Below are 23,704 nucleotides of genomic sequence, written 5' to 3'. Positions count from 1 at the left end.
TGTTCTACATTCTAGTTCTAGCTAAATAAAGCTATATTTAGAAGAATGGGTCTTTCCAACACAAGCCTCAATAAAGACTGAGTAAGCCTTTAAAATTGGGTCAGAGGCTACCAAATTATTATTCAATGATAAAGTCCCTATAAATTCTTTTTGTTAAAGTGGGTGTGGTGGTGTAGACCTGTAGTCCCAGCTACTTGGGAGGCTGAGACAGGAGGATCTCTTAAACTTAAGTATTCAAGGCCAGATTTGGTAGCATAATAAGACCCCATCTTAAACAAAAACAAAACAAAACTTTTCACTATATTCTTATATGAAACATGGCAAATAAGTGGCATATATATCATTACTATTATTCTTTCCATTATCACTGCAGACATCATCAATCAATCATGGAATGCTTATCATAGAGAAATATAGACCCAGAATCCTTAAAAGAGAGTATGGAGTTGGTGACAGCCACTACCAATCAAAGAGGATCTACACAAGAGCAAGGCCAATTTTCCCTCTTCAATAATTAAAATTAGTTCTCTAGGGAGGTCCTGTCAAACTAGTTCCCAACATCAAGGCTCCTTAATTCCAGACAATGGAAGGAAGAGGTGGAGAAGGTAATGGGTTGTCTGTTAGAATAATCCAGATGAAGTGAGGGCAGCCTAGGAACAGATCTTTTTACAGGACTAAACATGAGAAGCAATCGGCTTCTGAAGGAAGAAGAAATTCCCAAGCCAGCTGGCCAGGGGCTGCCTTGACTGTCTTGTGCCTTATTTCATTGTGAGAAGCCATGCCCAGCCTCATGGTCCTCTGTGTGTCTCAGAGCTTTGAGTGCCTCTCACTGCCTGTCAGATCTCTGTGCTCTGGCCTTGAACACACTGCCTTTCTTTCAGTCCTTATCATAGAGTTCTGAGTCTGGACTGGAATCCTTCTACCTCCAGTGCTGGAGGAGGGGTCTCACCGGGGACTTGTAGTACAGAATTTGTCCCTGTCTCAGGACAAACCAGCGCCTCTTCCATGTCTTCACCCGGCTTCCCATTTTCAGCAGGTAGCCTGACTTCTCCAGTGACTCCTGAGGGGTGAGAAAGTAGAGAGGGAGAGGGAGAGGGAGACAGAAAGGGGAAATCACTTGGGGATCTACATCACACACGCCAAAATGGTCCAGCTGAATCACTGCTTTGCCATCAATTTTTTAAAAACTTTTTTTTTTTTTTTTTTTGTACTGTGGATTGAACTCAGGGGCACTTGACCATTGAGCCACATCCCCAGCCCTTTTTGCAATTTATTTAGAGATAGGGTCTCACTGAGTTGCTTAACACCTCACTTTTTGCTGAGGTTGGCTTAGAATTCACCATCCTCCTGCCTCAGCTGATCTCCCAAGCCGCTGAGATTACAGGCGTGTGCCACTGCACCTGGCAATTTTTAAAAAACTTATTAGGTGCCTATTCCTTGTATTTATTTTCTGGGCACCATACTCTGTTGGGGGTTCAGAGAGGAGTAGAAAAGCCAGGATGGTCCTGCAGGGGAGGGCTCCCACATGGCTGGGGAAGATAACTCCTGGTCTGCCATGAGAAGGTGGCAGATCAGGGGCTCAGTGCAAGAGGGCGGCTAGGAAGAGCTTCAGGAAAAAACCAGACCTGAATGATGAAATTCTTCAAAGAATTTGGGAGGCTGAGAGGGCTGGGGTTGTGGCTCAGCAGTAGAGCCCTCACCTAGCACATTCGAGGCCCTGGGTTTGATCCTCAGCACTACATAAAAATAAATAAAATAAAGGTGTTGTGTTCAACTACATCTAAAAAATAAGTATTTTAAAAAAATGCTGAGGAGGAAGGTCATTCTAGGCGGCATGGCATGAGAGGTCAGGCTGGCCTGGGGAACAGTGGGCACAGGCCAGGGTAGAGGGTTTGTGGAGGTGGGCAGGTAGATAGGGCAGTGGAGTAGAGTGGAGCCAGGGCTGGGGAATTAGGTCTGGATTCACTGTTGGCCCTGGCATGTAGTGCAAGTCGGAACCTTAAGTGTCTTATCCCTAAGACAAGGTAATAATCCCCAAACAGGGCAATAATCCCAAGAGGACTACAAGGACAAATGAGATGTGCAGTACGAGCACTGAAGACTATGCCTGTAAAGCACAATCTGACAGCTCACGTCAGCATCCAAGGGTCAGTGTGGAGATAAAGCAATAGGTGCGAACCCCTCATAGGGTACCAAGGAGCTCCCTACGCTCCTCCTCCCCCGCACCCCGGCCCCGAGCCTGGGGTCTGTGTGCATCTGCTTCCATCAGTGGACACCCCCAGCCCACTCTCCAGGATTGCCTCCCTCTCTGTACCAACCCAGGCAGCCTCTGCTGCAGGTCTGTCCCACTATGCCCTCTGCTGCTCACCCCGCCTAGGCCCAGCCCGTCAGTGGAGTAGGACGAGGTGCGTTGAAGTTTGTGCTCAGGCTCTGAGTAGTCACTATCCAGCGAACAGGCATCAGGGGGAATGGCGTAGTCACCCTCGGAGCTCAGTGAAGACATGGAGACCCCTGGCCACCAGAAGAGGAATCAAGGTCTGGGTCCCACACCTCCCAACTCACATGGCCCAGGGTCTACAGGGTCTTCATCACAAACCTGGGACCTCCAGTCTGGGGCTAAGGGTAGAGCTGTTGGGGATCCCAAGTACAGATCAAGTAAGGTCCCCCATGGACAAATCCCATGGAAAGGGGTGAGGGGACCCTCCTGCCCCCCTTCTCTGTACCTCTCTTGATGGCCCGGGGACTGCCTAGTCCGCTGGTCTTCCTACACTCAGAACAAGGGACTGATATTCGGAAACTGGCTTGAGAGCTGCAGTCATCATCAGACCCAGAGGAGTCGTCAGCGAAGGGCACATTGCTGATCTGCATGGCTCTCTGCAAGACAAGTCCCCTCCCCGACTGAAGCTCAGGCTACAAAACAAGCTTTCTTACCCAACAGCTTATATTTGGATTCCAAGTGCCCAGGCATGGCCTTCACAGCCTGTCTGGGGCAACACAGGGGCCATTCGCCCATCACTGAAAAGACAACTGTCCCAAACAGTCAGGATCCTTCCTGACTTCACTCATGTTCTTACCTCCATGACGTTCCTCCCTCCTATACACATCATCTTCTATGGTCCCCAAAGAACTATCCTATCCAGACTGCACCCTGCCTGCTGTGTCCCTCACTCCCTCCACCAGGGGGAGAGAAAGCCATGCCACAGGTCAGGTGGAGTGAGGAACAGGATTGAGAGATCTTCTTGAAAGGCAAACATTTAAAAAGACTGATTATTTATCTCAATGTTGGTGAAAGTTGGGGGAAATAGCAGGAGGTTGGAATACTCCAGCATGACAAAGTCTATTTGTGTGTGTGTGTGTGTGTGTGTGTGTGTGTGTGTGTGTGTGGTGCTAGGGATCAAACTCAGGGCTTTACACATGGCTGGGCAAGTGCTCTGTGGCACTCCCAGCCCATAAGGCATTTTTAAGAAAATAATGTAGCAGTACCTGTCAACACCTAAAACACTCATGTAATCTGCCCAGAGATTCCACCTTTAGAATTCTGTATATTTAGGTACAAGGATATCTATGTCAAGAGAGCAATAGAGACATAGAATGATGTGTATCATGTACCCTTTGTGCGCATATGTAGGCGTGCATGTGTGAAAGAATGAGGAGAGAGGGAAAGAGGAAAAGAGGGAGAGAGAAAGAGAGGGCACGTACATATTTATAAGTGCATCTGTAAATAAATGCAGCAGAGGGCCCAAAAGAATAAACACCAAACCATGAATGATAGTTCTCTCTGGGGTTAGGAATTAAAAATAACTATGAGAGGAAACTTCATTTTTTTATTCTTCCATCAGAAGTTTTATCAAACTTTTTATTATGATTCAAAAACAAATAACAAAAAGACAAAATGTGTATGGAAGCATCCTGTTGCAGTACATCTGATTTTTGCTTAAAATGAGTAGCAATGTTAGCAGTGTCATGGGAGTGTGTATAAACATATATAACCAGTTCTCGAAGGAGTCCCACTGCCCTCTGGGACCTAGGAAATGAGAAAGACACGAGAAAAGATGGGAGTGGAATTGGAGCAGGCAGAGGTCTAATCTTTAACTTCTTGTTTTGCCACATTCTTACTGGCTCAGATTTTTATAAATGCAGAGTTCTTATAATCAGAATTATAAATAACAATTCAAAATGACATATGATGGGTTCAGTTCACTGTTCAAGGTCACTGCATGCAGGTGCCTGGCCCTCAACACCCTCCCCCCCAAGTCTCTGCATGCCAAGCCCAGGGGTTCTACTGATGGGGATGTCCCTTCTTTGCATAGTCCTTTCTTACCCCTTTCAGTGCTGTGTAGACAGGCACAGTGACATTCTTGTAGACAAGGCCAGAGAAAGACACAGGGGATGCAAGGGCAGGAGGGCTTGAAGCTGGGGGAAAAGAGGGATGGGATGAATTAAGGTGGCAGAGAGGTATGTCGGGGAGGCATCTTCCTCCTTTCCGTTCCCCTTGACTTCCTTTGGGGACCACACAGAAGAGGACCTACCGCAATGAAATCCAAAATTCTTGCCCTTTAATCATTTACCCCTCCACATGGTTTGCACGTGTTCCACTCTTGCCATGTGTCCATGGCTCCAATCACTGTGGGCATGCTGGGGCTGGCCAGTAACTTTGGAGCCAGCAGTCAGGGCTGAACCTGCATAACTTCTTTTCCCTCTTGCACAGCCCGGGCCGTGGGACCGCACCTGAACTGCTCCTGCTAGGGACGGGCACTGGCACCAGGCCATCCTGACCCTGGATATTGCTCAGTCTCCACCTCCCTACTTGCCCACTCTGCCCACCAGTGGCATTCAAGCCCTTTGAGCCTTGCTTGGACTCACCACAGCAGGCAACGTGACTCCGGGAAGACACATCTGACAGCTGCATGCCCGAAGTGGCCACTGCATAGATCCGGCTCTCCTGAAATGAGAGGTCCCAGGTCAGCGCCCAGGACAGTGCCTGGCCCCAGCAAATGGAAAATATGGCTTTGGAGGTGGGCAGACCTGGGTGGGCCAGTTACTGTCTAAGGGATCTCAGCCAAGTTTCTTCATTTCTGAGCTTCATTTCTCTCGGCTCCAAAGTGGAGACAATAATACCTTCCAGGAGGCTGGTGTGGAATCAAGTGATTTTTTTTTTTTTTTTAATTATGGGAGAAGTTAGAGGTGTTGATAATGAGGAAGTCAGAGCTACACGGGGATGGTATGCTCTTTGGAAAGCCAGCCATTTGGAACCTAGAACATGCTGGCTTCCTATAGCAACACTGTTAAATCATAGTTAGGCCTCAGGGACAACCTATAAAGCCTATTTAGCCCAACAGGAATTCAAAACTCCAAAGTCAAAGACACTCATAGAGAATATGGGCCCTAAGGTCTCCCATCCCCTTGGGGCCTAAGGAGGCCCCTGGGTCTTGGGAGGTTGGTTGTCCTAACAAACCACAAGGCCCTGCCCAGGCTATTCTAGAGCTGTTTGCTCTGCTTACCCCACAGGGAGAACAAAGGCCTGCTCAGGTGACAAGAGTCACAGGGGCTGGAGAGGAAGGTCAGTCAGCTTTGGGAGGAATGCCAGCCTAGCCCAGGGAGGCAGCTGGGGGCCAGCTGGGCTGGGGACAGGGTTGGGAGGGAGTAGGATGCACACTGGGGTATAGCTCTAGAGGCAGGCAGTAGCATGGGGGCAACTAAGGTGAGAGGCTAGTGAAGTGGGAGGAGACGCTGAGGTAACTGGAGCCTCGGCAAGACAAGAGGTGGCGGGCAGGGAGGAAGGACGACCACAGGGCGCTGAGGCAGACAGGGGATTCCTGAGCTTGCACAGTGTAGATAAATCAGGTGTAAGCCATGAAATTAGGCAGAGAAAAGAGGATTTCTGCCAGCAGTGATCACGGAATTAAATCAAGTTTATTCTAACTTCACAAAGGAAATGAAACTCAAGCTTAAGGGATTGAGGTACTATTTGGCAAAAGTGTATCTAATGCCTACCTCACAAAGTTGTCACAAGGATTAAGAGAAAAAAGGCTCTACAGACTCCAAAGGCAAATAAATGTATTTGACTCCCTCAGAGTAAAAAATGTCCTCCTCTAATTCCCAGCCCCCCCCCCAGATGGTCACTGCCCAGGTCCTGCCTTAGAGAGGGGCTAAGCCCTCTGGCTGTCATGGGACAGGGTGATCCTACCTCAGGGGTCTTGGATGAACTGACACTGTGGCATTAAGTCTTGTTTCCCTCAGGAGCAAGTTACAAAGAGGACTGACAACAGGAGACAAAATTCTCCTTAAATTGCATTGGCCAACTCTTTGGGTCCCTGGGACCCAGCTGAGAGACAGAGAAGGGGTCTGCAGAAAGATTTGATGCTTCCCCCTTAAAACCTGTATCCTAGAGTGTAGCGATGTTCACGCAGGCAACAGGGTCTGAAGCATTTTATTGTTTTTGTTTTTTGAGACTGGGTCTTGCTATGTTGCCCAGGCTGGACCTGAACTCTGGGATTAAAGTGATCCTTCTGCCTCTGCCTCTGTCCTGGGACTACAGGTAGGAGCCATCAAAGCATTTTATATATTCTAACCTCTCCTTTCTCCCTTCCCCATCTCCACTCTCTCTCTCTCTCACACCCATACACACACACTTAATGTGAACTAAGAGCCACTCTTAGTCACCATGGTAGATGATATATGGCAAAATGATCAGTGTAAGCAACACTTTTCTGGGTTAACACCTACTAAGCTCTCCTGCCCTATCCCTTGTCCAATGTTCCCTCAGTCCCACCTGTGCTTTAGGGCTCCAGGGCAAGACAACAATGAACAAGAAGAGCATCAGCAGCCATGGCTTGAAGGATGGTCAGCCATGGGGCCATGGCACTTTCCCATCTCCTGACATTCTGTATAGCCTGCTTTCTGCTCAGCTTTGTCCCCAGTTTGCGGTTCCACTGTAACCATCAGCAACTGGTTAGCATTTGCTGCTAAGGGTGCACGCAAAAAGCCTGGACAGGAGCCTCCCTGATCCAGCGCTCCTGAAATTAGGGATCTCCCAAGTAGTGGTGTGGGGAGATAATCCCATCCCTGGGCACCCCATTCCCTCTGCTGCCAGGAGCCAACACTCAGCTGTCCCTCATAGTGCTGCCTCACATGGTAGCATCTGGTCTGACCATAAGTAAGAGACTTGACAACTGCCCAGGCCATGTCCCCCGGAGGCTATACAGCTAGACTGTTGGTGCTGGGCTCTGAAGGCAGTCGACACTCAGTTCAAAGCCTGACTCTCTCACTATCTCCACAGGACCATGGGCAAAAAACTAAAATGGAGGGGACAGCAGTTTCCAAGTGTGTCAAGAGGAGAAACAGCACCAATTCCTTGCACAGCTGAGAATCCTTCCCACATGCCAGGCCCTGTACTTAAGCCCTTTACAACTCATGCCATCCTCACTGCTAACCTAAGAAATGGTAATAACACCCCACCTACTCCATTTTTACGTTAACATTTTATCACAGAAAATGTCAGACACAAAAGTAGGGAGAACAGTATAGATAATGACCTGGTACCCATTGCTCAGCTCAACTATGTACTCATACAAGGCCGGTCTTGTTTCATCCATGTCTCTAACTCCACCCAAGGTCATTGATTCTGAAGTGATTCCACCAGACATGGTGTAATTTTATCTAATGTTACAAGTAAGGAAGCTAAGGCTCAGAAATGAAAATATCTAGGTGGTATGGTGATGCACCCTGTAATCCCAACTATGCAGGAGGCTGAGGCAGAAGGATTCAAAATCTGAGGGTAGCCTGGGCAATTTAGCGAGACCTTGTCTCAAAAGAAAAAATAAAAAGGGCCAGGATGCAGCTTTAGTAGTAGAGAACTTGCCTAGCACATGTGAGGGCCTGGGTTCAACTCCCCAGTAAGCCAAAAAAGTAAAAAAGGAAAAAAGTAAAAAAGCAATAAAAATACTCAACACTTAACATATCATTTACCACTTGCAAGGACTTATTAGATATCAACACATTTAATTATCAACACATTTAATCCTCACAACAGCCCTATAAAGTAGTGACTATTATCCCCACTTATGTAGGGAAACTGAGGCACAGAGTTTAGTAACTTGCCCAAGGTCACACAGTTAGCATTTTAACCCTAGTGGTTTCTTCCTAGGACCTGTGCTCTTAAACCCACACTCAAAAAGTCACAAAGATGAAAAGAGAAAATGTGCACAAAGCACCCAGATTGGTATGTGGCACTTAGTGAGGCTTGAGAAATGACTGCCAGCCACCATCCACATCACTTCAAATCTGGCTCTGCCCCCCACTAGCGGGGTTGGTTGGGGAGGCCCCTCAGAGCTGCAGTAGGGATGCTCAGTGTGTGGACTGTGAGCCTATTGATGGTTCTGCCCCTCTGTCTGGCCCCAAGGCTGCCTCTTACCCATGATGGAAACCGGTGTAGTGGAGGTGTGGGTGGTTTATTCTCCAGTTCTTCTTTCTCCAGCTCAGGTCTAGGGGCCTTCAGGTTCTCTCCTTCCTCCTTTCCTGCTGGAGGTGACTCCTCCATTTCCATCTTCTCTGGTTCTTCCCGGAGCTCAGCTGGGGGCTTCAGCTTAGAAAGGACAGAGGGGTGGAGGGCTGCCAGGGCTCCGACCTCAATGTTCACCACATGATCAAAGTGCCCAGGGCCTACCTGGGGCTGGCTGTGGTGCCTTTTGGCCACCTGGATGCTATTCCAGGGGGCACTGGAAGCCCGTGCCTTTGGTAGGGTTAGGCTGCTGCCAGGGCCACCTTCCCTGGCAGAGGTCTTGGTCCCAAAGAGTATCCCTCCACAACGAGCAGTGACCAGGCTCTCCCCCCAGGAGGCTGAGCCACATCTTGCGGAGCCAGGTGTCACACCCAGCTGGATGGGAGAGCCCTCTTTTCCCAGATGAGGTGGAAGGGTCTTGGCCTCTATTTCCTCGGGGTGGACCATGCTGGAACTAGAATCCTCCACTGGGCTTCTGGCTTCAGGCACAGAGCGCTTGCTCTTCAGGGTACCCAGACAAGGTCCAGGCAAAGCCACCTTCAAAGCCTGGACCTGAGAACCACTATCTTGTGCCACAGGCTGAGCTCCCGGCTCTGAAGGGACAGGATTCTCCTCTGGGGCTTCTTGGGGGGCCACCAGCAGCTTCCCTGAAGGTGTCATCTGAAGAGCTGTGATTGGGGCAAAAACAATTTTTTTTTTACATCCTCAGGTGTATTGAGAGCTCCCTCAAATCAGCACCGTACTCCACAGCGCACACACCCAGGCCTGCCTACCTTCCAGCGCATCTTGAAGGGCTCCCACCTGTTCCACCAGGCACTGATTACAGTTTTTCAGATGCTGATTCTCCATCTCAAGCTGGAAAAAAAGAAAATGAAGATTTAGAGGGGGCAGGGATGTATCTCAGTAGTAAAGTGCATCCCTAGTATGCTCAAGGTCCTGGGTTTCATAGAAAGAAGGAAAGAAGGGAGGGAGGGAAGGGATGGGGGCAGGTGTAGGGAAAGAGGAAGGGGGGGGAGAGGGAAGAGGAAGAGAGGGGGAAAGGGAGAGAGGGAGAGATAAGGGAAGTTTAGAAAAGGGAGATTTAGAATACTCAGCTCCTACAGGTTCAGACATAGAACTCTAAATAAAATTAAAAGCCCATATCTTTGAAAAAGAGCACCCAGTGTCCCACCAATCCAGTGCTGACCCTCTACTTTGACAGCCCCCATGCTTCCTTTTCTAGTTTTGTTTGTTTGTTGGTGCTATGACTTGAAATTTTCACTATGTTTATCCTTCTGAAAAGTGTGAAATATAACCAGGCACAGTGGCACATGCCTGTAATCCCAGCTACTCAGGAGGCTAAGGCGGGAAGATGGAAAGTTTGAAGCTAGCTGGGCAGCAACTTAGCAAGGCTCTGTGACAAAATAAAAGATAAAAAAAAAAATGAGCTGAGGATGTAAAGTGTCTCTGGCTTCAATTGCCATGCTGAAAATAAATAAATAGATAGATAGATAAATAGTGAAATACAACATATATACATAGACAATTGCATCCTACATCAATGAAAAAATTCACAAATAATTCTGAAATTCATATGCATGTGACAATTGCCCACTTAACAAATATAAGCTAACTGGCAGCACCCCAGGCAACTTCCTGACTCACCCCTTCACAATCACTCGCTCCTTATTTCCCTCCTAAAGGACACCACTCTTTAAAGTTTACTGAATTTGCTTCCTTGCTTTTTGGGACTTACCATCTCAGGATGCATCCCTTCACCTTGGTTTTCCATAGTTGTGCCCATTTCTGTACTTTAGATAAATGCAACTATACAGTATGTACTTCTGTGTGTCTGATTTGTTTTGTTCAACAAAACATATATGAGATCCAGCCTCATGGTGACTGCATTTTTTTTCTTTGTTTTTGCAGGGGCGGGGGTGGGTATGAGGGATTAAACTCAGGGGCACTCAACCACTGAGCCACATCCCTAGCCCTATTTTGTATTCTATGAGTTGCTTAGTGCCTCACTTTTGCTGAGGCTGGTTTTGAACTCAAGATCCTCCTGTCTCAGCCTCCTGAGCCACTGGGATTTCAGGCATGCACCACTGTGCCCAGATGCATTTTCTTTTTAAACTAAATCCAGCATACGTTCATGGAGCATTTCTTAGAAAGGATCAGCTGGGGCTATGGGAATATGGAGGTAAACCAGTCCTTAGTTCTGTCTCCAAGTACTTGCAGTCTATCATGTGACCTGAGATGAGCATCTAAAGAAGGGGAGGGGTGCAAAATGAGAAACATGCTCCTGAAGGAGGGACCATGTGTCTCTGGAGGACAAAGGAAGAAGAGATGGAGTTCATCCTTGTCCAAACTCCCTTTTCTTTTCTTAAGAAGGAGGCTGGTTTTTGTTTGTATGCTAGCAGCACTGATACAGCTGTAGCACGAGATAACCACCAAAATGCATACCCAGAAAGGAAAAGGGGAGTAGAGGTTTCTAGCAGCTGGGGAAAGAGAGCATTTGGAGGGTACAGAATTTTGAGGGGTGATGAGAAGTTTTGGACACAGTGGTGATTGGCTACACAACACTGTGTGTGTATTTAATGACACTGAATGTACACTTAAAATAAGAATTTGGTAAATTTTATGTGTTTTATCATAATTACTTTTTATTATTTATTAATGTTTGCCACAAATTTTTTTGGGGGGTATCCAGGATTGAACCCAAGGGTGCTTAACCACTGAGTCACATCTGCAGCCTTTTTAAATATTTTGTTTAGGGCTGGGGATGTGGCTCAAGCGGTAGTGTGCTTGCCTGGCATGCGTGCGGCCCGGGTTCGATCCTCAGCACCACATACCAACAAAGATGTTGTGTCCGCCGAGAACTAAAAAATAAATATTAAAAATTCTCTCTCTCTCTCTCTCTCTCTCTCTCTCTCTCTCTTCTCTCACTCTCTCTTTAAAAAAAATCAATCTCAAACTAGCTTTCTTCTTCAAAAAAATAAATTTAAAAAAATAAATAAATATTTTGTTTAGAGACAGGGTTTAGCTAAGTTGCTGAGGTGGGCTTTGAACTTGCGATCCTCCTGCCTCAGCCTACTGAGGCACAGGCATGTGCCACCATACCTGGATTTTTTAAAGTTGAAAATGGAGGGGAAAGAGAAGAAAAGATGGTGAGTGGAGGATGGTCTGAGTGTGCTCCTTAGAAGAAAACTGAGGGGACTTCTCAAAAGTGAGGTTCTTTCCTTCTTCCCAAACTTAAACACACAAATGCTAGTGAGGAGCTCCAGGGAAACTGATCATGACAAAAGGAACAAGAGATAAAGCCAGGTGCTACAGAGTTTAATCTGAATGCAGGACAAATGGTTAACAAGATGAAGGTCAGCAAGCTGCCACCAAGCAGAGGAGGCAGGAACTTGGGAAGAGGCAAACTCAGCCTTACCCCCAGGCCAGGCCCCCCAACATGAGCTCTCCACTTACCTCTGATAACTTTAGTGTCACCCACTCCTTGATCTTTGCAGCTTTTTCTTGAACAATTTTTGCTTCCTCAGCTCTTAGCTGCTTCTGCAGGAAAGACAGGGCCTTCAGTTCATCACTACTGGTCACTGGTGGAGTGAATGACCAAAAGTGGGAAGCTGAGAGAAGGGACAACGAGTGATGGGATGGGGGGGACCCAACAGAAAAAATTTTAATTCAGTTAGGATTTTTTTTTAATATTTATTTTTTAGTTGTAGTTGAACACAATACCTTTATTTCACTTATTTATGTTTATGTGGTGCTGAGGATCGAACCTCATGCATGCCAGGCGAGCGCACTACCACTTGAGCCACATCCCCAGCCCCAGCTAGGATTTTTTTAAAAAACATTCTTAAAAAGTGGGAAGGGCCTTCCTAAGTATAATGCAAATCCCAAAAAGCTATGAAGGAAAGACTAATCAATCTATATAATCACTATCAATTACTATTATGACTAAAATAAGAATCCCTTAAAATCAAAAGACCTACTGGGGAAGGATTTGCAACACAGAAAGTCCACATACAAAGGGCTGTTTGAATTGAACAATCCAAAAAACACATGCAAAGGACATGAACAGGAAATCAACAGAAAAAGAAAGATAAAGCCATGAAAAGCTGCTCGACCTCACTCATAATTTCAAGTATGTAGATAAAAGGAAAACATTATTTTTCTCTAGCTGACTAACACAATTTAAAAGTCTGATATTACCCCCAAACCATCATGAATGCTGGGCACAACCTCTCTTATACAAATTGGCAAAGCCTGTGAGGTGGCAATTTGATAACATATGTCAACATTAAAAGTGTACATTGACCTAAGAAAGCCACAGCTCAGGAGTCATTTGCTGCAATATTACTTGAGAAAGTGACACACCAACTAGAAAACTCAGAACTGGAAACAGTCTTAAGTGTTCACTACCAACAACACATTGTTTCAATACATGGCACATCCACAGAATGAAAGTAAAATGCCATGCTTTGATACACAAAAAACATTAACAGCTAGGAGTGGAAATAAAGGGTTTTTTAATAAAGTAAAAATATTATTTGTCATTTTAGACCCTACTGGGTTTTTATGTGTCTATTTTTTACTATAAGCACATATTACTTTTTTTAAGTTATAGATGGACTCAATACCTTTGTTTTATCTATTTGTTTTTATGTGGTGAGGAGGATTGAACCCAGTATCTCCTGCATGCAAGTCAAGTGCTCTACCACTGAGCTACAACTCCAGCCCAGCATGCATTACCTTTACAGTTAAAAAAACAAAACCAAGGGGGTTATAGCTTAGTTGGTAGAGTGCTTGCCTCACATGCACATGGCCCTGGGTTCAATCCCAGCACCACACACACATACACAAAGTCTAAATTAGCATATCACTAAGGATAAAAAGGAAGTTTGTATCTAAAAAAAGCAGCCTAGAAGAGAATGGAACATGGGCTTCGATCCTATATGTGAGCTTATTTGCTATAATAACCCTCTGTGCCTACACTGGCACCTCTAAAATGGGGAATGTGGGCCACTCTGAGGATGAAGATAGACAGAAAGTACATAGCACAAGGTATCAGCCAGCTCTCCAAGACTTGGACCCCGATCTAAAAACCAAGGAGCAACAAGTGTCTACTGAGTAGCTGAGTGACCAGTAATAAGGACTTTGATTATGCATGTAGGGAAAGACTGCCAGACAACTATTAGGAGGACAGAATAAGCTCCAAACAAGAGAAATGAGATGGGAATATCAAAGAGTCAGAGGGCTAGGAAGATCTTAAAGGTCATCTAGTTCAAGGTTTGGCAAGCCACAAGCCAACCCAGTCCTCTATCTGTTTATCCCTCACCTATGTTTTTTTTTTTATTTTATTTATTTATTTTTATGTGGTGCTGAGGATTGAACCCAGTGTCTCACATGTGCTAGGCAAGTGCTCTGCCACTGAGCTACAGCACCCCCACCCATGCCGCCTATTTTTTGTAAACAAAGTTTTGCTGGAACTCAGCCATGCACATTCATTTATGGATTGTTTCTAGTTGCTTTCATATCACAACAGCAGAGTTGAATAGTTGTTACAGAGACTCTGTGGTCCACAAAGCCTAAAATAGTTATTCTTGGGCCCTTTACAGAAACAGTGGACCCTAGGGGCTGGGATTGTGGCTCAGCAGTAGAGTGCTTGCCTAGCACGGGCGGCACCCGGGTTCGATCCTCAGCACCACATAAAAAAAAAAGTAAAGGCATTGTGTTGAGTCCATCTACACCTAAGAAATAAATATAAAAAAAAAAGAAACAGTGGACCCCTGACCTAATTTAGTACCCTCTTTGTACAGCCGTGGAAACTGAGGCCCAGGGATGAAATGACTGGCCTCTGTCAGTTTGTAGCAAAGCTGGGACTCAAACCGGGTCTCTTGACTCACAGAAAAGTATTCTTTCTCTTCTAATCTTGACCTATTGATTGTAATTGTAAAATATTTTTCTGACTTAAGGAACTTTAGCAGGAGTCATTTTGCCCATCAATCCCCAGAATGCTGCCACACCCATAATCCCCCTGAAAGAGAAGTTAGGGTACCTCTAAACTTAATTAGACATTCCAAGTGTAAAAACTGTTTTCCCATGATTGTGCAGGAACACACACTGCCCCACAGCATATAAAGGCACATCCAGTGAGGGAATGTTCAGTGAATGCTGATGAATGATTACAAATTTGCCCACGATGGTTGGAAGATACTGCCAGAATTAGCTGGAAATTTCATGGAGAATGCACATGCAGAAATTAAAGTCACCTGACCCTACTGTGGGGTCCACTGTTAGAAACAGATGGAGCTCTGACACCAGGGGGAAGTTGGCCACATAAAACCAACGGCTGAGGGAAGGGACAGAGCTGGGATGAAGTTCATGAGATTGACAAGGGGAGGAGGCTGGGTATAGATACTGGTAGTGGGGCATTCCAGAAGTCCTCTGGGGAGCAAGGGTGCTCACTATAGCTGAAATGCTGAGCAGTGTCTCCCACATACTCAGGAAGGGAGGCCTTGATTTTCAGAGAAGGTAATAACTTAGGTCTCTATCTATTCAGGTTAGCTGAGAAACTGGCTAAACAGCTCACCAAGGTTGACTGTCCAGCCGTATGCTGTTCTGGTTACACTACAGACAAGTATCGTGTAGCACATGTTGGCAAGGCATGGGCCCGCGTGGAAAGGGAAAAGGTCTCCTTACCAAGCATTGACCATGTATCTGATACTATATAGAGATTACCTTCCCTAATTCTCCCAAAATCCCTATGAGGTATTATGACCCCTATTTTATAAATGTGTAAACTGAGAATCACCAACTTATGCAATTTGCTCACAGAGAACAGCAGGTGCAGAGGTGAGATTCATACCCAGATCATCTGCCTCCAAAGTCCTTTTCCCTATATCCTCTCTTGACTTCTAACAGTGTGGGAAGGAATCTTCCAATAATTAAATCTCCTTATAAAACAACAGGTTCATCATTATAGAACAAAGCATGGGTCTTTCTAAATATAATTTTAAAAATACTACATGTAATATAACCATCCCATTTATAATTATATATCTGTAGTAAATAAAATCACTATTTCAAAGAGAAAAAAAAACAGGCTCATGAGGGAGTGAGTTTCCATCATTTCATGCCTCAAGCAGAGGGGCTCAGAAGCTGGGGGCCAACTAGAGCAGATGTTGAGGGAACTGGTGCTCTGTTGCAAGTTAGCCTTTACCTGCTTCTCCAGTTGTGCCTCCAGGTGGCTGATGAGTTCATCTTTGCCCTGCATGACTTTCAGCAATTCTTGGTATTTTCGGTGCAGGCTCCCTGTGGAGTCCACATTCTTCAGATTGGAAAGTTTTACCTTTTCTTCCATCACACCCACCTGAAAAGTACCAATGCTCTCATGAGGTCTCACATTATTCAAATCCACGACTCTCAGGCAGAGCCCTTACCCAGAGCAGTCTGTTCCAATTAATTAAGTGGCCATTTATTAAGCCTTTATCTGGACAAAAGGAACTGACAAGCAAGACACTCAATTTGGCTACTTTGAAAAGACCAGCTAGGTTCTGGCCCATCTATCTCTGGGGACCCTACCAGGGATAAGCTGGATATGACAAATGGCCCTGAAGGGCACTGTTCCAAATCATGAGGAGAGGTACTTACTGTTCATTGAATATCGACATGCTTCTCCATATTTCCTAACCCTCTCTAGTTAGATGGGGCCACATAATTCATCCAGCCAATGGAGTAGACATGGCACATCATTTCTGGCCTGAAGCATTTAAGAGCTGGTGCATAAGCATCCAGCTCTTTCCCTGCCACACCGAACCAAGAGGAGCAGCTATAAGGCAGGGGAGGTACCTCCAGCCTGGACCCCTGAATGACTGTGGGAGCAGACTTGCTGGTGAACCCTCAATGGATGGGTTCTATACATGAGAGCTAAATGTGACAAATCACTGAGACTATAACTTAATTTATTCCCACAGCACAGCAAGGCCTATTGGACCAACTAATCTGACCTTACCCAGACCCCTTCATTCTCATAGAACACTCCCTGCACTTTCACACATTCAGGTCCAGCAGTTAGTTTTTTTTCATTTCCCCCTTGCAAAGAACTCAGTGTGATGATTGTGCCCACATTTTCATACTTGAGCTAATCCCCTTCCCCATTACCTGGGTCTCTGCATTCTCTGCTCTCTGCTCCGCCTCCAGCAGCCTCTGCTCCAGCTCCTGCATCTGTACAGCCAGACAGGAAGGGGAGATACAGGTGCTGTGACCCAACTGAAAATGGCACTGGGGCACTCAAGCAAAGTATACAGACGCCACCCTCAGGTCAGATCAGTCTTCAACTGCCATCTCAAGCGGCTCAAGGGTGTCAGGGTAAAGATTTTCCTGGCAACTCTGGATTCCCTGATCCTGAGTTTAGTGGGTAGGTAAAGGGGCATGGCTGCTGTCCTCACGGCTGAGGGAGTGAGCCTAGCTCTTTTTCCACTGTAAAGGGTGCTGGGGTGGCAGTGTTACATCTTTCTTCCTGAGCACTCCTGCCCCCATCCTTTCTTCAGTCCCCTCTTCCAGAGGCCCCTTCCTCTCTGCACTGGGTCACAGGCAGGGCCATACCATTGCTCACCCACATGCCCAACTTGGCCATGATCCTACATAAGCCCACCTCAGTCATCAGGAAGAGACTGTCCTTCCCTACCCAGAATATCTCACTGGCTAGGTATAAATAACATTCATGACATTCTTAAATTTTAAAGAAATAGAAAGGCTCAAGTCCTTTTCTTGGTGCTGGGGATTATAATGAACCTAAGGCTGTGTGCTTACTAAGCATATGCTCTACCACTGAACACCAGCCCCTGCATTTTAAAAATTCTGTCTTTGGGCTGGGGATGTAGCTCAGTGGTAGAGAGCTTGCCAAACATGTTTGAGGCTCTGAGTTCAAACCCCAGCAATGCAAAATAAATAAAAAGAAAAAATGTCTATCTTGCTGCCAGGAAAAGCATGTCATTCGGGTCTGAGGAACTCAGTAATTCTACCAAGTGGCTCAAGCAAAGGAACTGATGGTCTTGCATACGGAAATTCATCAGGGACCAGATCAAAACTGCAGCCTGAAGAGTTGCTCATGATCCTACGGGCCATGGCAACATTCTTTGCAGCTTCATGAGCCTAGACTGGCGAGAAGAATGTGGGCTGGACATCAGCTCCCACTCTTCCCCTGCCAGGGCATCACCATGTGCTGCCCAAACTCACACTAGCACACAGAGGTTCTAGGAGGAACAGAAAATTCATACAGCCTACAGTCAAATGTCAAATGCTATGTGCCTTGACCTGGCTAATTTTGCTCCAGGCCTGTCTTGCCCCAGGGCAACCTGTATGCATTACACATACTTGATGCATATCCCTGCAGTCCTCCATGATGCTGGGCAGGATCAGGGTCCCCTACTTTCCATGTTCCAGACCAGCCCTCACTTACCTAATGTGCAGACCTCACCTTTTCTCTGGCTACTCCACTTCCTCCCCTTGACTTGAACTCTGGCTTGAAATTTACCAATGAACTGAGCAATTCCTCTCTGAGCCAGGCACACTTTCCCAAACCAAATGGCCCTAGGGCCTGTCCTGAAGGAGCTCCATGACCCTTAGCCAATGGACAGACAATGGCACAACACAAATCTATACTATGGTTATAGGGGTGTTGCCCAATGTAAAAGGAATTCCACTTAGTAATGTGGGAGACAAGGGCTGGATGATACATAGTGGTGGCTCCCAGATCAGTACTAAATATCCCTTCCCCCTTCAGCAGGCTGACCTGAGCAGGCTGACCAGGTCCTTTCTCTCCAGGAACCTGAAACCTGCAATCAAGAGACCAGAAACTGGAGCCAGTGACCCACACAGGAAAAGGCATGCAAGTTTTACCAAGTCATGGATGTTGGACAGAAGTGGGATTCTGTGAGGTACTCCAGGAGTCCCTGTTGGCTTGAGTTCTGCCCACGCAGGAAGACAGTAACTAAGGCAATGACTGGGAGCATTTTCTTTTTAAAGAATACAATGAAATGTTAAATGAGAAGGCCTTGGACACTAAAGAGATTTCCTAGATTGACCTTCGGCTGGATCCCTTAGTTCTAATATCTGCTCTGCAGCTTGGAAAATGGCCTATGACTTCCGTAAGAAGGCCATACCCATGACCTTCTGCAATAATTGTCTGACTTTTTCTAATACATCCATTGGAATATTTGTCTTCCAATTTTGAGATGGAGACCAAGGTAGAATAAGGAACAAACTTGAGTCTTACCTCCCAGCTAGGCATTTACATTTGGATCAAGAGTGAGTGGCCAATGATACTCATCAGAGCCAGACATCACTTGTCATTGCCAATGCAGCAAGAATTTTTCCCCTCAAGATTTTGTTATCCATCCCTTTAAGGTATTTTATTATCCATCCCTTCAAGGTTTGGCTTTACCAAAGCAAAAGAAATGGCAAGGAACTGTCCAGGGCCAAGGTCTCCTCCCAGCCAGGGCTGGCTGCTTCAAGGCTGCCAGGTGGTCCCCACTGCTGCCAACCCTCCCAGTCATTCTTATCTTCCTGGCAAGGACACTTGACACTCGAAGCATTTTGTGTTCACTTTTATGCTGAGGCATTCTATTTCCTCTAAAACTAGTTTCTGAATATTGAAAACATTTTGAACAACCAGACTTTTTAAAAAGATAAAGCATAATCCCATATATACGCTGTTATACTCAACAATTACTAACATCCCACTGTTCTTATTTGAAAATATCTTGAACATTTTGTTTCTATCTGTTTTTATGAAAGTATACTTTCTCTCTTGCCGCTGGAGTACTCTAGGTGTGTCATTTTGGGAGTTTATAGGCTCCCCTTTTAATCCCAGCATCAACACTTCATGCCTAGATCCTTCTTCTCCACATTTGCTTAAAGGGTCATACCTGGAGCTCTGGAAATCTGGCACTTTAGGCGGGCCTCCCTTTATTTGGGTTCTGTTCCTTCTCCCACAGGCCTTGCCAGGACAATGTCCTCAGCTGTCCTTAGTTTGTGGGTCTGGGGTGACACATCAACCAAGGAAGTGTCAGGTTTAGGTGGCTAACAGGGATCTACTTTCATCAGCTGCACGTAAGATGCATAAGCTGCCCTAGAACTGGCTGCAGTAACCTGACAAAATGCACTTGGCACCAATCTGGTATTCAAGCCCCATGTCCACCATTCCTTATTCCATATGGCAATGCTATGAAGCAGCCCCACGTGGCAGGAGCAATGAGCACTCTCCTGCAGCCCAGAGTAGTCCTGCCATGCCAAGCAGAGGCCTGAACTGAAAGCCACACCATCCTCAGTCTCCACTATTTCTCTGAAAAGGAAGTTTAACTTTCCGGCCACCACCTTATATCCACGATTACAGGTGAGAGCCAAGGCTCTGGAACCTGGCTGACTGTGCTATGGTGTAGTTTTAGAGAAGTTCCTTAACCCTGTGCCTCAGTTTCCTTACCAGCAAAAAAGGAGAGCAGCAACAGCATCTCTCTGCTAGGGTTGTTAGAAAGATGACACAAAGTACCCCCGTAAAGCATTTGCTGGTTTGTAGATAAAAGCTGCTTACTGGTGCTTTTCTGTACAAAGATGGCACTTAGGACCAGGGGGACCAGTTTGCCAGGGATAGTCTCACCTGCTATCCCAGCACAGATACTAACAGAGCCTCCTTTCATTTCTCTTCAGAGTGTCCTGTTTAGATGATAGATTACATGTCATCCTATTTAGAATTCATCTACATAAAGAATAGGTTTAAGTCAAAACTTGCCAACTATGAGTCTAAAGAGTGCCTCTATGACATATTTAGTGGTGTGGGTCTTTAGCCTACACGTACATAGCTAAACAGGGCCACTTGCTGTGTGTCTAGCACTGTTATAAGTAGTCTTAACTCATTTCAATTTCTTTACAAAGTCAGGTACTATTCGTGTCCCTATCGTACAGGTCAGGAGACTGAAGCAGAGAGGTAAAGAAACTTGCCCAAGGTCACACAGGTATTAGATTCACAGCCAGGATTCAAACGCAAGTGGACTGGTTCCACAGTTCATACTGTCAGCCACCATGCTATATAGTCTCTCACATTCAAATCTCAAATGTCACATAAAAATCCAGACACTACAAACAATTCTCAATTTCCAGCTTCTATCAAAAAAAAAAAAAAAAAAAAAAAAAAAAGCAGAAGATCTGGCCATACCAGGATGACGTTTTCTTATGGTAATATGTGGCTTAAGCCCATGTCCTTGAGTTCTCCCACAGCCTGCCTGGTGCTTTTCACTGTTACCTTTATCAAAGTTACCTGTGAGCATTTGGGTTTGTAATACCAGTTTAGTTATTAAACAGTTCTAACTCTGTTGTAATCTAAGACAACAGTTTTTTGCTTCTTTTTCATAGCTGCAGATTTTATGCTTGATTGAAATCATATACTTAGTCCCAAATATATAAAATTTACAAGTGTGGAGCTGGGATGAGAAATAACTGTACAAAACCTGGAGAACTGTTTTGCTACTGTTTTGTTTTTTGCAGTGTTGAGGATTGAACCCAGGGCCTTGTGTATGCTGGACAAGTACTCTACCACTGAGCTGTATCCCCAGCCCTGAGATTTCTTTACAAAGGCAGGTACTATTGTGTCCCTATTGTAAAGGTCAGGAAACTGAAGCAGAGAGGTAAGGAAACTTGCCCAAGGTTACAGAGGTATTAGATTAGGTATTAGAACACTTCTAGTAGTTTTTTTTTAATTATATAAACTACATTGTACTCTTCTGATATTTTTCGTCCAATATTGGTTTTTGAGATTTGTTGATATTATATATGTAGCTCTACTTAAGACCTTTTTAAATGCAATGTAGTATTCCAATGTATAAATATGCTCAATATATTGATCCAGCCCCCTACTATGACATTTAGAATATTCACGATTTTTATATGTCAGTACTGCAATATGTATTCTTATATGTGTCTCCTGTGACCAATATATTTGGAATTACTTCTACCACTGCATTTTGTTTCTTACTATATATTCTGGTTTTTTTTTCTTTTTTTTTTATTGGTTGTTCACAACATTACACAGCTCTTGACATATCATATTTCATACATTAGATTCAAGTGTGTTTCTTACTATATATTCTGTTTGTATTGTTGTTGTTGGTAGGTACCAGGGGCATTTAACCACTGAACGACATCTCCAGCCCCTTTTTGTATTTTACTTAGAGACAGGGTCTCTCTGAGTTGCTTAGGCCTCACTAAATTACTGATGTTGGCTTTGAACTTGTGATCTCCCTGCCTCAGCCTCCCAAACCGCTGGAATTATAGGTGTGCACCACTGTGTCTGGCTTGTATTCCTTTTTCTATTCTTTTCTTTTCCTGTTCCCTATCTGGATTTAAAACTTTATTTCATTTTTCCACTCTACTGATTTTAAAGTTATATGTACTATATTTCTATTTGATATGACTCTTATTGTATACTTAAAGACAGCTAGTTGTTTCCCATTATGTGTTCTCCTCTTCTCTTTTTTCTATCTTAGACTACTCAACTTTTAGCTGAGCACATGACTGGTAAGAATAAAGAATATTTCCTGGGGCTAAGTTGTAGCTCAGTGATAAAATGCTTGCCTAACTTGTGTGATTCCCTAGGTTCTATCCCCAGCACCACACACACAAAAAAATTTCTCAACCTTCCTTGAAGCTGGGTACAACCATGTGACAAAGATGTGGTCAGTGAAATATGAGCAGAAGGAACATAGGCACCTCTGGGAAAAGGAACTGGAAGGAATTTGGATACCATCTTTTTATTTTATTTTATTTTTTAGTCGTAGGTGGACATAATACCTCTATTTTTATTTATTTATTATTATATGGTACTAAAGATCAAACCCAGTACCTCATCCACGCTAGGTGAGCACTGTACTTCTGAGCCACAACCCCAGCCCAGGAAACCATCTTTAAACACGTAGAAGACAGGACTGCTTATGTTTGAAATGCTACATGAAAAAGAAAGAAACATCTGTCTAGTTTGAGCCATTGCTGTTTTGGGTTCCTTCTCACAGCTAAAATAGTATACACAGATTTTTAAAAATTTATACTGTTTAGGTTTCTGCTTTCTGAATCTGAGGCTTCAGATCTTTTATCAAGTTTGGAAACATTTTAGCCATTACCCCTTCAAGTAATGCCTCTCCTTCATTCTCTTCTCCATTTCTGGAATCCTACCATCCTGGCATCTATATTTCATCCTCTATATCTTTATTTCTCTGTACTACATTCTAGATGACTTCCTCAGGTCTATCTATTCACTAAGTTTCCCTTCTAGGCTAGGAGGGCAGCTCAGTGATAGAGTGCTTGCCTAGCATGTGCAAGGCCCTGGCTTCAATCCCCAGTACCCCCAAGAGAAAACAAATTCAACTAAAACACTTTCTCTTCTAGAAGTTCTATTTAATTTTCAAGTTGACCTGACCTTTTTGGATACTGCCTTGTTCTTGTCTCATGTTTCCAAGTTTCTACATTATGTCTTCAATAGTTTTGAACTCGTTTATTTTATTGTCTCTTGCCAAGAATTCTATTATCAGAAGACTAATTGTTTGTCAGGTAGGTGAGTTCTCACTCATCGTTGTAAATTATTCCTCAAGCACTAGTCATTTTAGATTATATACTCACCTTCATTGAGGCTCTTCTTCCTATGAGGATCCTGTGTGATATGGATTGAGGTCTTATTTCTTCAAAGAGGTTTTGTATCTGTTTTCTACAAAGTTCCCCAATGTTACCCCTGGCCCAGAACTTAGGCTTCTTCAACCACACTGGTGGTAGAAATCCTAATATTGAACTAGTATTATTATCAGGTTCTTAAAGACTTCTTTTTCTTTATTTTTGTTTTTTCTACCCAGAGCCTTACCTAAGTCTGAGAAGCTATTGCCATCTCCTTGCGCTGATGGATGATTTTCTTGTCATTTACCTTTTTATTTATGGTGAGCCCTTTGGTAGTTCTGACTCCATGAGGAAGACTCTGTTTCAGCTTCAGATCCAACCATCCAAACCTCATCTCTGTCTCCACAGAACTCAAACCTGAAACCTTACATTCCTAAAAGGAGGCCACCCTCCCCTCCCCTCACCTCTCCTCCCTTGTCCTCCCCTCTTCTCCCCACACCACTCAGCCACCAGAGGTGAGCTCCACCCTGGTTCTTCCCTCTTCTGCTCCCTAAGGAGTCCTTT

The 23,704-nt window shown here is 44.9% G+C and overlaps 1 protein-coding gene and 1 long non-coding RNA gene across 2 annotated transcripts in view; one reads left to right on the top strand and one right to left on the bottom strand.

Annotated features, from left to right (window-relative positions):
* The window catches only part of PLEKHH1 (pleckstrin homology, MyTH4 and FERM domain containing H1), a 51,990-nt gene that overhangs the window by 15,776 nt on the left and 12,510 nt on the right, over positions 1 to 23,704 (bottom strand). Inside the window, exons 3-12 of the mRNA XM_081291020.1 lie at positions 16,649 to 16,711; positions 15,708 to 15,857; positions 11,954 to 12,037; positions 9,274 to 9,355; positions 8,414 to 9,168; positions 4,864 to 4,942; positions 4,322 to 4,413; positions 2,724 to 2,874; positions 2,369 to 2,511; positions 950 to 1,060 (exon numbers count right to left, since the gene is read on the bottom strand). Coding sequence (XP_081147146.1) covers positions 950 to 1,060; positions 2,369 to 2,511; positions 2,724 to 2,874; positions 4,322 to 4,413; positions 4,864 to 4,942; positions 8,414 to 9,168; positions 9,274 to 9,355; positions 11,954 to 12,037; positions 15,708 to 15,857; positions 16,649 to 16,711 — 1,710 coding nt within the window. The remainder of the gene's footprint in view (positions 1 to 949; positions 1,061 to 2,368; positions 2,512 to 2,723; positions 2,875 to 4,321; positions 4,414 to 4,863; positions 4,943 to 8,413; positions 9,169 to 9,273; positions 9,356 to 11,953; positions 12,038 to 15,707; positions 15,858 to 16,648; positions 16,712 to 23,704) is intronic.
* Positions 4,829 to 9,327, top strand: LOC308647127. Its single transcript, XR_014021596.1, has 3 exons — positions 4,829 to 4,961; positions 6,476 to 6,538; positions 9,210 to 9,327. It is a non-coding gene; the product is annotated as an uncharacterized lncRNA (long non-coding RNA).

This window comes from Spermophilus citellus, assembly GCF_964194105.1.
Source record: "Spermophilus citellus genome assembly, chromosome: 4".
Taxonomy (NCBI): Eukaryota; Metazoa; Chordata; class Mammalia; order Rodentia; family Sciuridae; genus Spermophilus; species Spermophilus citellus.
The sequence above is the reverse complement of the archived record's forward strand: the minus strand, read 5'-3'. Positions and strand labels throughout refer to the sequence as shown.